Consider the following 16,833-nt stretch of genomic DNA (forward strand, 5'->3'; position numbering starts at 1 on the left):
TATTCTAAAAAAATTCATGTTTTAGCACAAGTATTTTTATATAGATTTTATTTTCGCATTAAATATGGAGTAATAGTTATTTCTTAACTACCTCATAGATGGGTTACCAGTCGGAAAACTGGTCAACCCACGCTGTTTTGACGAATCCTGAATGCAATCAAGGGGCCCATTGACTTTTTGTATTTGGGCTAGAGAGGCCCAGCTATGTAGTGCGCATCATCCTTTAATGGATACCAGCCCAGGTTGGTGGCCTATTCAGAACTACTACTCTCACCGTCTCCTGCTCTCTCCGGTCTATTCTCCGGCCACTCCGACGAAATCAAGCAGCAGGTTCCTCTCTCTCTCTCTCTCTGATTTAGATTCCTTGTCTTTCTCTCCCGAAATAAAAACCATTGTAAGTTATCTTCCACGTTGTGGATCAATTTAGTTTGAATTCTGATAAACTCAAACGGATCGCTGAATATAAAGTTTTAGTGGGTAAAGCTTTCTTCTTTTTGATTATTTCTTCAGATCTCGTTTGTATTTGGACCAGGTCCTGTAATAAGTGTATTTTTTTTGGAATTCATCCTTTAGATAATTTTCATATTTTTCTGGAAAAACTACTTGCTAAATTACTATTGTGTCTCTATAGTCATAATACGGTTTAAGCAATTTGAGATATTTGGTGCAATTATGTGATGTGTGCAGGTAAACGTTCTAGAATTGGTGTTAAAGATGTCTTCAGCTCAAGATCCCTTTTATATTGTCAAGGAGGAAATTCAAGAGTCTGTAAGCTCATCTACCACTTTCTAGTAATGTTCTAATAATCTTGAAGTTAAGTTAAGTAAATCTCATTTGTTTAACATTTTCCTTTTTAATTAGCGTGTGTGAGCTAGTGTGTTTATGGGACAATGTAGAGTTCTTATAAACTATGGATTAAATTAAACTACTCCAGTGATGGATCAGTTGCATGATCACTTGGTGTAGTGATACTTGGAAGTTAGCCTCGACATGCATTATACTTTCCTTCCTCTGCCTGCTTTACTTAACACATCATAAGAGATGAGTTAACTGCAGAAGAAACTAATCATATTACTGTCATGAGCAAAGGAAACCAAACAACATATCAAGATATTTACATTTTGAACTTGGTTGAGCTCAAAATTCTGTCATTCAAGAAGATAATACATGAGATAAGATATAGAATACTTGTATTGTTTAGTTTTCCACTTCAAATTATGTTATTTCAGGCATGGCCAAATTAATGCGTGTCGTTAGTAAAATTTTATAGGAAGTTGTACTGTCAATGTAGGTGAGATTAATATTGCGAGTATCACTGGGATCCTTTTATAAGGTAAACCCAGAGGAGCATCCAACAGTTAGCTAAAAGCCTAAAAATAGATTCTGGCCTCAACTCTCTAGAGCGATGAGATCTATAGTGTCTGGATATGTATAGAGATTTTTTTTAATCAAGGAATGCAATATTATTTATAGAAGCATCGGGGGGATGTAAATAGTTGTACAAACCAGGATATGCATAGAACATTTTCAAACTGTCTAGTTCACTAACAAAGGAGTGTCTAATAACATTATTTTCTAAGTATGCCACTATGCCTTTCAGGCATTCATTCACATTGGCTGTTATTCTGTGTATATCCTTCACTGATATGTATAAGCCACTGGAAATCCTAAAATAATTTCTTCATGATTACATGCTTTTATACTCGGAATATGTTAGAATCAATGTGAATGTGAGATGAAGATTAGAGATTAAATTGCAGGAAGACTGATCTTGCGTCTTACTAAGTTGCCACTTCCAGAAGCAGAAGTCAGACTCTAAATCTTTCAAATATTAATCAAAAATTTCTTCTTTCCCTTATATCCCCAACCCGTTGGTGCCCCTGATTTCCTTGGTTTCTTTCACTTTTTGCCTCATAGATTCCTGCAACTGCTGAATCATTAGACCAGATTTTTCTTGGCTGAGTGATCCTGTGATTACAAAACATAATTAGAAGGCTCAATCTATTGTTTGTTTTGTTTTATTGAAGAATGCAAAGTAATCTGCTCCCCCCCCCCCAACCACCACACACACAAAAAAAAATGCAAAGTAATTTCTATTAGGTAAAACTTTTGAGGTGTGTTCTGTGGTAGGAAAGGCCTCAAGTGTTGTTCATCTGCATCTGGTTTTGATTTGAGAAGATCATGTTGTATTTCGGCTATGTTTATTGTAGTTCTCTTTATATGCACAATAATTTTTTTAAACATGCTTCGCTATTGTTTACATGGTAAATTAGTAATTGATGAAAAACATTTGAGAAACCTGCTTAGCTTTGTTTCACTATCAAAATATAGTTGTCCCTTATCAAAAAAAGAAAACCTGCAAAATGTAACTCTTGTGTTTTTCTTGTAAGTCCATCTCCTATTGAAAAGGAGAATAAGAGCCTGTTTGGAAAGCCACCTAGGAATTGGGGTGTAATTGAGTGTAATTACATAGTTTGGCATGTTTGTTTGGCCAAGTAATTACTTGGTCAGCATGGAATTTGGTGTAATTCGAGGGGTGTAATTACACTCTCCAATTCTCAAGGGGAAGTGAAAATTGGTGGTAATAATTACAAGGTTGCCTTTCAGTTTATTTTCCTTTTATTTTTATTTTTATTTTTATTTTTATTTTTCTTTCTTTATAACTTTTTATTTCTATTTTTTAATTTTTTAAATTTTATTTTTACTTTTTTTTTTAAATTTTAAAATATATTTTCTTTGTATATTATTTATTTACTTCTAGTGATTCCATGAAATTGCTTATGTTTTATTTTTTATTTATTTTATTATTCTATTTTTTGAAACTACACCTCCTAATATTAGAAATAATGAGTCATTAATAAACTTGGTATATAATGAGTGATGCAATTAAAGTGGAATTTCGTTGTTGAATGTGGTAATAAACTTATTATGTTTCCTAATCTTAAGTTGTAGTGGAACTTACTATTATGTTGGAATTTGACATGTTAAATTATTTTTTTGGATTTTAAAATTATGTTATATTCATGGTTCCAATTTACTTATTTTAGTAGTATTGGCTCATATTGCATGTTGTTTATTTGAATAAGGTTATGACATTATATTTATAAATATTAATTTATTTTATCAAACATGAATTCCATGATATTTTACAAAACATTTGTTTTTAGTTTTTGTAAGTATCTAAATTAAATATTATTAATTTAGAATATATATATATATATATATATAAATTATTTTTACAATATTAGTTATAAATATATGATTACTAATTAATGTATTTCACGAAAAATATACATCTTAAATATCAAATATAATATCATTTATACTTACAAAAATTTAAAGGCATATATTTATTATATTAATTTTTAATTTTGATAATTACTTCATTTAAATTTTTATCTAACTGTGTAATTATACTTGTGCAACCAAACAGTAAATTAGTAATTTATGACAAACAAACATGTCGTCGTAATTACTAGGTTGTGTAATTACTAGGCTGTGTAATTACTACCCTAGTAATTACATCAATTCCAATTACCTGGTGGCTTTCCAAACAGATCCTAAATGATGATAGAGGAAAAAGAAGAAAAAGTAAGCAAGCTAATTTTGGTATTTTCGTAGAAAAATCAATTAGCGGGCAAGACAAAAAAAGATTTTCTATCTCTTTTTACTGTTAAAAAAAACAGATTAACCAAGAATTTTCCCACTGTTAGAATCTATTTGTTCTTCAATTTCTCATTACTGCTGTAGTTTGTTGACTGCAGAATCTAATTCTTGAAATGCCTGCTTGGTTAGATTGACAAGCTCTTGTCCACGTTTCATCAATGGGAGGAAACTCCTGCAAATAATGATGAGCAAGTACATCTTACAAAGGAACTTCTTGCTGCATGTGAGAGCATTGAGTGGCAGGTTTGGGCCAAAACATAGCTCCTTTAAACATGAGTAATTGATATTTACTGCTGTTTGTTTTATTAAATTCTCATTGTATGTCTTCCTGATTGCCTGTACATGAATGAATAATGATGATTTCAGAGCCAGATGCAATTTCTTGTTTGATGCGTTGCACGTGTCTTAATTCATGTTATGATTTGTACTGTCAGATATGTCGATCTTTTCACTTAAGAAAATGATCTTTCTTCTGTCAATGTGATTTGAAATTGACCTTCTGCAGCTTTGACTAACTTCATATCCTTTCAATGCTGAATTCCTGTGTTCTTGTTGAGAAGGTGGATGAATTGGACAAAACAATCGCCGTTGCAGCAAAAGATCCCTCTTGGTATGGTATTAATGAAAGTGAGCTTGATAGAAGAAGAAGATGGACCAGCAATGCCCGAGCTCAAGTATAGCTGATTCTGTTGATGCCACATGTATATTCTTTTGGTCCTTAGTTCCTTAAAGTAAAAGAGCTAAATCAATTGCCTTTAACCAGGTGGGAAGCGTGAAGAAGTCAATAGTAACTGGAAAGGAGTCTTATGGGACAAGTACATCTAATCTCAATGGGATGCGGCGAGAACTGTTGAGACTGCCAGATTCTGATCAGAAAGAGAGATCCAATGCATACTCTGCCCGAGATAATGATGATTTCATATCATCAGAATCAGATAGGCAATTACTTCTTATGAGGTATCTTCCTTCCATTTCTTTGCATCTACTCTTCGTTTGTCATGTTTCTTAGACTGATCGATTTTATATCCAATCTCAGTGGAAATGTTGCACGCACTTGATCCATTTATAGAGAAACCTGCTTAATGGAATCCGTAACCCTTGATTTTTATATTTATGGAAGGACGATATGTGTAATATCAACTTCCCCAAGATTTTTATGTCCTAGTCATAACCATTCTGCCATGTCTTTTTGGCTTTCTGATTTTGTCTACTCAACTTCATTTATACTGTAACTAGGGGTGTTCAAGAAAAAGCGAAAAACCAAACCAAACCAAACCGACGTATTTTTTGACTTGGTTTAGTTTGCTTTCAATTTTAAAAGCCCAACAATAGTTTTTCCGGTTCGGTTCGTATTTAAGTTTAAAAAACAAATCAAATCGACACTGTAAGTATACTAGTTTATAAATTTTTATGACCATAAATATTTACTTTTATAAAGATACTTTATATATTTTTAGCCATGAAAAAGCTGTATAGACATATTCATAGTGCTTTCTTGAGTTTTCTATTCTTCTGTTGAAGTTATTTAGGAGTAATTTGTCTCTTATCTTAATCATTATGATAAGATTTATATGGAGAAACTATTGCTTTTTGATCTACGAAAGTAAATAATTGTCATGTTTTGCAGTAAAATTTCTCACATATAGATGTTTCAATAGATAATAGATTAATTAATTTTCTCGATTCTTGCTACACGTAACATCAACATATGAGAAATTATGTCTTTAGTTTCTGTAGATTGAATGAAATGAATTTGTATTTCGTGTGAAAAGAAAGCCAAATAAAAAAATACCGATTCTATTTGTTTTGTTTTGGTTTGTATGTTTGACAAACCGACATAGTTGGTTTGATTTCGGTTTAAATGAAATCTGATCCAAACCGAACCATAGGCGCCCCTAAGTGGAATAGTCTTTATTAGCTTTAGTACCTATTAAAAGGTTAGCAGTCTACTTCTGCCAACTTATATCGCACTTCCTTAAATTGTGTCAGGAAAACCTTAATTAACTTCAAAATTTAGAGGATGTAGCAGAATCTTGGATCTGTTGATATGGTACTATGGCATTATTATGGTTGTCACATCTATTTAGTTCAGTCATTCTGTAATCTTCCAAAAGGCCTGTTATTTAGTCTTGGAGTAGATTGGAACTATTTTCTGCGTCTTTTACATCTGACAACGGATTGGATGCCCTGTGCAGGCAACAGGATGAAGAGCTAGACGAGCTTAGTGCTAGCGTAGTTAGAATCGGAGATGTTGGGCTCACCATACATGATGAACTTCTTCAACAGGTTATTATCAGTTCCTTGAATTTCTAGTCACTTAACAAATGCACTTCTAATAATTTTCTCAAGCTTCTACTCAACGTCTTTAAAGGCGAAATATAGTTAAAATCAGTATATTTTCCTTGCAGGACAAGATCATTAATGAATTGGGCACGGAGATGGAAAGTACATCTAATCGTCTTGAATTCGTTCAGGTGATCACTAGTGCTTCTCTACTTCTCAGAATTCTCTCCGCCTTAGCAACATCCGTATGAATGTTAATCACTGTTATAGTATTCTGATCATGTGGAAACCACAATTTGGTGCAGAAAAAGGTAGCCATGGTAATGAAGAAGGCCAGCGTCAAGGGACAGATGATGATGATTTGTTTTCTGATAGTTTTGTTTATTGTTCTTTTCGTTCTAGTTTTCTTGACCTAGTTTCATTTGTTTTCTGATAATTTTGTTTTTTTAATTCATTCTGGTTTTCTCGACCTAGTTTATGTATGTATTTTGTTATAAATTAACGGGCTTCCATACAGCATAAATGAATTGAAAATCTTGGCGTTGACACTCGTATAAATACTCCCTGCATAGTTTGTCAACTTCTTTTAGCACATTTAGTGGAAGAATAAAAATAGCCACCAGAAGTTATGTGTAGAAGATAATATTGCATTAATAATTTGTAAACTCCCAGTATAGAAAAGTGGTTTAGCATAACCATTCTTAATCCTTTTAAGTAATCTTGTCAGTAGCTGGTGACACTCCAACTTACTCTACTTTTTAAAAGAGAGTGGTAATCCCAGGTATCTAATAGAAAAGGTCCCTATTGAGAACCTTGCGATGTTTAGTAGATTCTTCTTAGTATGTTCATCCACCCTTGCAATAAATATATTTGATTTTTTCATATTTGCTATCATACCAGTGACTTTTGTGAAATGATCCAATACCTCCATGACTTTTCTAACAGACTGCTCTTTTTCTTTCTTTATAAAAAATCATTAGGTGGTCGGCAAACGCCAAGTTTAAGATGCTTACGCATAAGATGAAATTTGGGATCCGCCTCTTTTACCCTCAAAGTATCCATTCCCTTCACCATTGTCTTGAACTTGAAAGGTGACTTTGATAGAGCAATTATCACCACTACACTCAACCAAGTACATTTGTGTTAAAAGCATACACAAAAGAAATCATACAAGTAACCTGTGAAGGAATATTATACACTTCACATGTCACTACTGGAGCATCCAAACAATAGAGGTAGGTACTACGTTATACTAGTCTGGCCTCCAAACAATTATCACTAGTGTGCCTCCAAATTAGTGACATACTTCTACCCTCCAAACATCTTATTAACTATCTCTTTACTTTTATTTCCAGCAATTCCACAAATCCTATATTTTTATTATTGCAGAGGACTTGAATCTCCTGCTGCTTATTTGGGCCATAAGCCCCCTCACATTCCAATATAGGAGCCTAATCATTCCCAGATGTGGGAATAGCTTGACTACCCTTGTTGCTCCCATGTTCAGTATTGGGCCCTTTACATTTGGTTTTTGTAATACTTGAAAGGAGTTGCTCCCTTCCAGTCGCTGTACTTTAGACTGATTCCTTGATTCTCTCATAGGTGTGACCCAACCAGTATTTGCTTGCCCTTTCTGAGTCCTTATTGTTGGCTGCCCTGGTGGCTGGGTTCATTTTTCTTTATGAACATGTTGTTTTTCCTCAGTTGGTCCAGTGTCTTGCATCATCCCAGTCCCATGCTTCTCTTGTTGAGCTACATTTGGGGGTATACCTAGTTGCTCTTGTGGTGAAACATGTTAGATGAGGGACAGTTTTGACAATCTTCTTTCTACAATCTGTAACATCTTGCCTCAGGAATTGAAGACAACTTGCACAAGGTGGACCTCCAATCATATAGTACCTTCTGCTTCATAAGGTAACCTTTCTCATTCCTAAATGCCACAGAATCTGCTAGTTTAGTATCCATTCCTACTTTCAACAATAACCTAGCAAAATTCAATCCAATCTTCCACTTTGTGTTCTGATCCACCATGAGAGGCCTACCAACAAGGCTGCCAATCTTGCTCAATCCCTTTGGACTACAATACTTAAAATCCAATCCAGGAAGTTTAATCCATATAGGTACGGTTTGTATTTCCTCCTTAGACAACTCCATATCAGGATTCCAGACTTTGACAATAAATGGCTTATTATAAAAATGGAAGATATTCCTTGGGAGAACATTATTTTTCCCTGCAACAGTCTCAAATCGAACCAAAATAATGCCATTCTTAAGCATTGCTATCTTACTTATGCCATGTTGTTCCAGAGTCTCTGAATATATCCTTTTATCACTGCAAAAGGGGGATGAGCTTCCCATACATAGCATACTACAGCAGAATTACATTACTTAATTTCTGAGGTAATGTCCTCTAATTCTATGTGTGTGATAGAGGACTTAACATGCACATCAGGAGCAACATATTCAAGCTTGAATCCAGCTTTGTTGATCTTTGTAATATCAAAATTGTCCCTTATAGAGCATCTCGGAGGTGGAGAATCCAGTTCCTCGTCAACATCATCAGCCATCAACTTCCTTCCATTATTATTTGGAGAATTCCTTGTTAAAGAAATCAGTGTGTTTGTGGTGAAAAATCTGTATATACTTCAAGCCGTATACCTTGTTAGGAACACTTTCCAAAGAGAATTATTTGTCCCTTACAAATACTCTCTCGGGATAGAATGAAGTAAAGCCAAGAAGAAATAATAAATCAGATCTCCAAACACACAAGTATCAGTACTGCAGTTACCAAACTTATGCAGTTTTTCTTAAGGAAGAATGTTGGTACTTGAGATATATCGCGGGATATCTTATGCCAAGGAGTGTTCCCCTATTTATAGAGGATGTCTATTTCTCAAAACTACCGGAAAAGCACCAGAAAACACTAACCAAAAAGGTGCAACGAATCAGCCTAAGTGATACTCAAAGCGACGCAACGTTTCGCAAAGCAACATGTTGTATCAAAACTTTAAGCCAAATAACCGTTTTCCCTTTTGTTTATTCCTGCTATTTTCTCTTGAAAATTCCAACAACCCCCCACCATTTTCAAGTGAAAATAACAACTCAACAATTCCTTTAGAAAACAAGAGACAAGTGAATCCATACATAAATGAAGTATCTAGCAATTGAACTTCAAATTAGCGGAATACAATTTCTATTAAACGGAATAGTCAGGTAAGACAAGTCTTTTGAACCGACCACCATATTGTAAAATAGGATGTATCTCACACATGAATTCTATTACATTATTCTTTTATAACCAATACCATAAGGCCTTGTGTTCTAATCCTCTCGCGAATGCATAGAAGCCAAACCCGAGCTTCTTGAAGCGGCCCACTTCGCATCCACATAGGTAGACCCTTATTAACGTGCTCCTGCAAGAACACCCACCAATAGGTCTATTAAGAATTTATAAACTCAACCTCCTTTTAACAAATTACAGGACAAAGCACTTACTTTAGGACGGTAATACCAAGTACTATCAACCAATAAAGAATGTTGTCATTCATTGAACTCGAGACTGGATGTTGTATCAAGCGTCAAGTTGAGGCTTCACCCTTAATGGTCTTTCTTTATAGGTTTTAACCCCATCCCCTGTGATGTTCTCAACACCAAGTCCCTTTTCAATCCCTTAGTCATTGGGTCGGCAAGATTATTGAGTGAGCGTACATAGTCAACAGTGATCACCGCATCTTTAATTAATTGATTTATATAACTATGTCTAAGGCCAATATGCCTAGACTTTCCGTTATATATATGACTGTACGCTCGAGCTAAGGTGACCTCACTATCACAATGGATAGAAAACGGTGGCATAGGCTTAGGCCATAATGGAATATCAAAAAGCAAATTTCTCAACCATTCCCCTTCCTTAGAAGCGGATGACAAGGCTACAAATTCTGCCGCCATAGTTGAATCTGTAAGACATGTTTGCTTCTTAGATCCCCAAGATATTTACCCCCACCAAGGAGGTATACCCACCCACTTGTTGAGGAATAATCCTCTTGATCAGTTATCCAACTTGCATCTGAATACCCTTCTAGTATAGCGAGATCACCACTATAATAGATGCCATAATCTAGAGTTTTCTTGAGATACTTTAGTACTCTTCTGATAGCATGCCAATGATGCTCACTCGGATTGCAAGTATATCTGCTCAACTTACCCACTGCATATGCAATATCGGGTCCCGTACTAGTCATAGCGTACATCAAGCATCCGATCAACTTAGCATACTCAGGTTGAGCAATTGGCCTTCCACCATTTCTTTCCAATTTAAAACATGGATCATATGATGTAGAAACAGGATTACAATCAAAATGATTGAATTTCTTTAACACTTTCTCAATATAATGAGATTGTGTTAAGAAACCCCCCCACCATTTCTAATAATTCTTATGCCAAGAATAACATCCGTTTCTCCCAAGTCTTTCATGGAGAACTGAGCGGATAGGAATCTTTTGGTGGTCATGATCTATTCCATGTCGGTCCAAAAAATTAACATATCATCTACATACAAGCAAATGAAAACTCCTTTTCCTTTTTCAAGTTTTGAGTAAACACACTTGTCTGATTCATTGATTTTAAAACCATTAGATAAAACTACTTCATCAAATTTTTGATGCCATTGCTTAGGGGCTTGTTTTAGCCCATACAATGATCGTACAAGTTTGCAAACTTTCTTCTCTTGTCCTTTAACTACAAACCCCTCGGGTTGTCTCATATAGATTTCCTCTTCTAATTCACCATTCAAAAATGTTGTTTTGACATCCATCTGGTGAATTACTAGATTGTAAATGGAGGCCAGTGCAATAAGCACCCTTATCATGACTATTCTAGCCACAGGAGTATAAGTATCAAAGTAGTCAATGTCGTGTTTTTGGGTAAAACCCCTTACCACAAAGCGAGCTTTGTATTTATCCATGGTACCATCGACTTTTAACTTCTTCTTGAACAACCATTTACCATTTATGGGTTCCCGTGACGTGGTTGTGATATCTAGTTTTAAATTATATTGAAAATAGGAGCACCTTTAGTTTGCCTTTAAGAATATATAACCTTTTTTCTTAAAAACAATTTGATGCTTAAAACTTACTCCCTCTGTTCCAGTTTATGTGAACCTATTTCCTTTTTGGTCCGTTCCAAAAAGAATGAACCCTTTCTAAATTTGGTAACCATTTAGCTTAAAGTTACAACTTTACCCTTAATGAGAAGCTTTTATAACCACATAAATACTCTAGGCCCCATTTGGACTTGTTTAGGACCACAAATTCCAAAAGTCTTCATTTTTTACTTAAACTTCGTGCCCAGTCAAACAGGTTCACATAAATTGGAACGGAGGGAGTATAATACATGGCCCTCACAAAATTAGATCAAGAGCTAATCCTTTTAGAAAATAATTTGAGGTGTGTCATACACAAATAAAATCCTATAATCTATGGCCCTCACATAAATACAAAATTAGTATAGAAATTGCCTTGAACTTTCGTAGTTTGCTTTAGGCGCGTTAATTAATTAATTGCCATAGCTACGGGTATGGTTCCCGTGACGCAGTTGTGACACTTAATTACTAAAATCCGGGGGTATGCGATGACCCAAAATGCTATCACTTGTTTTAGAAATAAATTCAGTGTTCCGAGGTCTAAAAACCTCCCTTTTACCTCACCTAGATTTGTGTGTGTGGTTCGGACCTATATCCGGAAAGCCCTCTATGTGAAAAAAAAATGATAAATAGAAATTCCTAGAGTTAAAAATTTGATTTTTGGTTGATTTTGGTCAACATTTTTAGCAAACGGACCTGGATCTGTGTTTCAACAATCCCGGGAGGTCCGCAGTAAAATATGGGACTTGGGCGTATGCCCGAAGATAAATTCCGAGGTCCCAAGCCTTAGAAATCAATTTTTGAAAGAAATTGTTTTGCGAAATTATTCAAGAAATGAAGAAAAAAATTAATGTTTGAAACCATTGGTATCGGGCCCGTATTTTGGTTTCAGAGACCGGTACAAACATGTTATAGTATTTGAATGATAACTGTGAAGTTTGGTGAAAAATGGAGTCTATTTGACGTGAGTTGGACTTCCTGTTGAAGAGTTATGAACTTTAAGTGTTCTTGATGAAAATGATTGAGTTTTGAGGTTTAATCCATGATTTTACATGTTATTTTTATGATGTGATTACACGAGTAGGTCCATATAATGTTTTTGAGTTAGATGCACATTCGATTTGGAGTCCCGAGGGCTCGGGTGAGTTTCGGGTAGGTTCCGGGATGTCTTAGGCTTAAAATATGGATGTTGCAGGTTCAGAGAAGTGCAAATCTCTGAACCCGCCAGTGCGGTCCGCATTGAATTTGTGCTGTCCGCGGTGGGGGCTTTCCGACCGTACTCGATTTTGTGCGGTCCACACAGGTTCACTAGTCCAACGTCGGAAGCCTATATCTTTTGATCTACTAGGAATTCCGAGATGATTTAAAAATGAAAGTTGTAGTCCTTCGTGTCTAGTTTCTATAAAGGTAAAGAAATCACAATTTGGACATTTGTAGAGAAATTTATGGCCAAAATACTAAAGAGGGTCACTGCAGTCAACCATGTGAGCTCCGCGGCTGCACTCCTTTTTGTGTTGTCCGCACAAGGGGTCTGAGAGGGGTATATTTAAAAGGGATTTTAGTTATTTTTAATTTTTCAAAACCCCCAAAACATAAGAGGCAATTTTTCAAACAACCTTTCTTCTCCAAAACATTAGTAAGTGATTTCTAACTTATTTTCTTTACTCCTTAACTTCTTTTTACAAGATTTCATCCTATAATCTAGGGTTTTCATGGTGGAATTGAGAATTTTGGGTAAAACCTAAGAATATTGAAATTTGGGGATTTAGACCTCAAATCTAGGTCGGATTCCAAAACCAATTATATATCCGGGATCGGGGGTGAATGGGTAATCGGGTTTTGGTCCGAATTTCGGGTTTGGACCAAGCGGGCCCGGGGTCGAATTTTGACTCTTTGGGAAAAACTTTAGAAAACTTATTTCCATGCATTAGAATTGATTCATTTAGAACTCATTTATATTATTAAGTAACTTGTGGCTAGATACAAGCGAGTTGGTGGTGGACTCAAGAGGTAAAGCAATAGTTGAGGCTTGAATTGTGTTCGTGGCATCAAGGTAAGTGCTTGGTCTAACCTTAGCTTGAGGGATTAGGCGTTGTGTCCTATTTGCTATGTGTTACTTGTTGAGTATGACGTATAAGCATGGTGACAAGTATCTATACGTTGGTGTCAAGCATGACCGTGAGTCTTAAATTGAAATTGTTGTATTCTTAATAATCACTGCGAATGCCTAAGTTGTTGGTTCTCTGTGTTGATCAAGGATTATGATTATTCTCGTGAAAATTACTTATGATTGAGTATTGGTGCTAGTTGAGGTAGTTATAGGTTGGAACAAGTTTGGTTATAGATGATTTTCCCTTGTCGGGATGTATTTACTTATACTGTCAATTCCCCTGCCGGGCTAGTGTTGTTTCTTTATTGATCCCTTGCCAAGACTCTATTTGTGATTTGGTATTGGACTAGATAATTGGATCGGGTTGCACGCCGCAAAAATGATATAATTGGATTGGGTTGCACGCCTCAACAATGATATAATTGGATCGGGTTGCACGCCGCAACAAAGATATAATTGGATCGGGTTGCACGCCGCAACAATAATATAATTGGATCGGGTTGCACGCTACAACAGTGATAAATGATATGGGTCGGGTTGCACGCCGCTATAGTGTTATTATATTTTTTATCGGGTTGCGCACCACAACAATAGATAATACGAAGTGTTTATAGATTGGTTGCGAGTTCCTTATTGTTTTGCTGTAAATTATAAATTGTCCTTATGCCTTTCTCTCAATTTACTGTTGGTATTGATATTTCCTCATAGCATGTACTCCCTCCCATCTTTACTTGTTTATTTCTGTTTTATTTTCCGTTGCATATTATATAACTGCATAAGTTTATTTGGTAGTCTGGTCTTAGCCTCGTCACTATTTCGCCGAGGTTAGTCCAGGCACATACCAGCATATGGGGTCGGTTGTGCTGATACTACACTCTGCACTATGTGCAGATCCCAGAGCGGCAGCTTTTGGACCGTAGCTTTGGGTGGCTGCCTTCAGTCCAGCTAGAGATCCCGAGGTAGTCGTGCAGGCGTCCGCAGGCCCGACGTTCTCTTCTATCTTTATATGTATCCTGTTTTCATTTTCTTCCGAGACAGATTGTACTTTTCTTTCCAGACATTTGTATGTAGTATTCGTAGATAGTTTGTGATATTGTGACACCGTATTCCGGGTAGAGATGTATTTTGGTATTGCCATACTGGTTTTGGCTAAGTTTTCAGATTAAGTCTTCCGCATGTATTTATTTACCGTTAATATTTCACTATTGATCGCATGTTAATTTAAATTGTTAAAAGGGCTAAATAAAAGAGTTAATGATTCTATAATACGTGGCTTGCCTAGCTTTCACGAGTAGGTGCCATCACGACTCCCAAGGGTGGGAAATCCGGGTCGTGACAAGTTGGTATTAGAGCTCTAGGTTACATAGGTCTCACAATTCACGGACAAGCTTAGTAGAATCTGAGGGATCGGTATAGAGACGTCTGTATTTATCCCTCAGAGGCTATAGAGTTAGGAAAAACTTCACATTTATTCTTTCTTATCGTGCGGTTTGGTTTCTCAATGCTAATTGAATTTCTACTCTGTTCTTTCGCAGATGGCGAGAACACGTGCTTCCTTATCCACCGATCAGCAGCTCGAGCCCCCAGCAGCAGCTCCCACGAGGGGCAGAAGGCAAGGCCGAGGCAGGGGCAAAGCTCAGCCTAGAGCAGCAACACTAGTGGCGGAGCCTCAAGTTGACTTTGATGATGAGGTTCCGGTCCAGACAGTTCTAGTGGGCCCAGCTCAGGTCCCAGAGGGGTTTATTGCTACCCCAGTACTCCAGGATGCTCTAGTCTGTCTAGTGGGCCTTATGGAGAGTGTCACCCGGGCAGGCTTGCTTCCTGTAGCACCAACTGTCTCTCAGGCTAGAGGAGGAGCCCAGACTCCTGCTACTCGCACTCCGGAGCATATGGCTCCCCAGTTTCAGAATCCAGCAGCTCAACCAGTTGGAGCAGTTCAGTCGGGTGTGGTAGCCCAGATCGGTGATAGAGCAGTTATGTCTGCCGATGCTTTGTGGAGAATGGACAGGTTCACCAATCTCTTCACTACTACATCCAGGGGTGCATCTTCTGAGGATCCCCAAGATTATCTAGACAGTTGTCATGAGGTTCTCAGGAACATGGGGATAGTGGAGACCAATAGGGTCGATTTTGCTACTTTTCGCATATCGAGATCGGCCAAGACTTGGTGGAGAGACTACTGTTTGGCTAGACCAGCCAGATCACCAGCTTTGACTTGGGAGCAGTTTACTCAGCTATTTTTGGAAAAGTTTCTCCCTATCACTCAGAGAGAGGCCTATCAGAGGCAGTTTGAGTGTCTCCAGCAGGGTTCTATGATTGTTACTCAGTATGAGACCAGATTCATCGACTTGGATCGTCATGCTCTTATCACACTTCCCACCGAGAGAGAGAGAGGGTGAGGAGGTTCATTGAGGGGCTTATTAAGACGATTCGACTTCAGATGGCTAGGGAGACAGGGAGTGAGATTTCTTTCTAGGAGGTGGCCAATATGGCCAGGAAAGTGGAGATGGTTCTGTCGCAGGGAGGTGGTCATGGGTCAGACAAGAGGCCTTGTCATTCAGGCAAATTCAGTGGTGCCTCGTCTGGAGGCAGGGATTTGTATGGTAGGGGCCATACTCCTAGGCCTTTTCAGTCAGCACTTCAGGTTTCTCACGGTGCTTTAAATGGCCATGGTTCTCATATGCAATACTCTGATCAGCAGTCCTACAGTGCACCACCAGCTCCTATCAGTGTACCACCGCTATAGAGTCTTCGAGGTGGTCATTTAGGTCACCAGGGTCGGTCTTAGTTTCCTTAGCCGCAGCACTCAGGTGGATGCTTTGGGTGTGGTGAGTATGGTCATGTCTGGAGGGCTTGTCCGAGATTGGTGGGTACTTAGTCGCAGCAGTAGGGTTCTCGTGCTATGGTTCAAGCACCAGGTGGTCCGCCGCCCGCTCCGCCAGCTAGTGGTGGGGGTAGAGATGCTAGAGATGGAGGTAGAGGTATTAGAGGTGGAGGTCAGGCAGCTAGAAGTAGAGTCCAGCCTGCAGCAGGTCGTCCCAAAGATGTCGTTCAGGGTGGTGGGGCCCAGCCACGATGTTATGCTCTACCAGCCAGGCCTGAGGCTGAGGCTTCTAAGTAGTTATCACAGGTACTGTTCAGGTTTGTAGCAGAGATGCTTCAGTTTTATTTGATCTAAGATCTACATACTCCTATGTGTCATCTTATTTTGCACTGTATCTAGCCATGCCTAGTGATTCTTTGAGTGCTCCTTTTTGTGTGTCTACACCGGTGGGTGATTCTATTATGGTAGATCGAGTCCATCGTTCGTGTGTAGTTGTGACTGGGGGTCTTGAGACTCATGTAGATTTGTTACTTTTGGACATGGTTGATTTCGATGACATATTGGGGATGGACTAGTTATCACCTTACCACGCTATCTTGGACTGTAATGCCAAGACTGTGACCTTAGCCTTGCCGGGTTTACCTCTTTTAGAGTGGAGAGGGACTCCTGGTCATTCTACCCTTAGTGTTATCTCTTATGTGAAGGCTCGGCATATGGTTGAGAAGGGGTGTTTGGCCTATTTGGCATATGTTCATAATTTTAGTGCCAAGGTTCCTACTATTGATTTTGTGCCTGTTGTTCGTGAGTTCC

At 37.6% G+C, this 16,833-nt stretch overlaps 2 protein-coding genes across 2 annotated transcripts; one reads left to right on the forward strand and one right to left on the reverse strand.

Moving 5' to 3' along the window:
* The first annotated feature begins 239 nt into the window (after positions 1–239).
* LOC104232148 (syntaxin-61) lies at positions 240–6,495 on the forward strand. Its single transcript, XM_009785271.2, has 8 exons — positions 240–330; positions 688–768; positions 3,796–3,909; positions 4,227–4,340; positions 4,430–4,623; positions 5,862–5,952; positions 6,075–6,140; positions 6,255–6,495. The coding sequence occupies exons 2-8, from the start codon at positions 715–717 to the stop codon at positions 6,363–6,365; spliced, it is 744 nt and encodes a 247-aa protein (XP_009783573.1). The 5' UTR covers positions 240–330; positions 688–714; the 3' UTR covers positions 6,366–6,495.
* A 1,281-nt stretch (positions 6,496–7,776) lies between these two features.
* On the reverse strand, positions 7,777–8,516 carry LOC104232163 (uncharacterized). The gene is made up of 2 exons (XM_070154770.1): positions 8,338–8,516; positions 7,777–8,281 (listed from the first exon to the last, which is right to left on the reverse strand). The coding sequence occupies exons 1-2, from the start codon at positions 8,514–8,516 to the stop codon at positions 7,777–7,779; spliced, it is 684 nt and encodes a 227-aa protein (XP_070010871.1).
* Positions 8,517–16,833: the final 8,317 nt, after the last annotated feature.

Source organism: Nicotiana sylvestris, chromosome 8, assembly GCF_000393655.2.
Source record: "Nicotiana sylvestris chromosome 8, ASM39365v2, whole genome shotgun sequence".
NCBI classification, from domain to species: domain Eukaryota; kingdom Viridiplantae; phylum Streptophyta; class Magnoliopsida; order Solanales; family Solanaceae; genus Nicotiana; species Nicotiana sylvestris.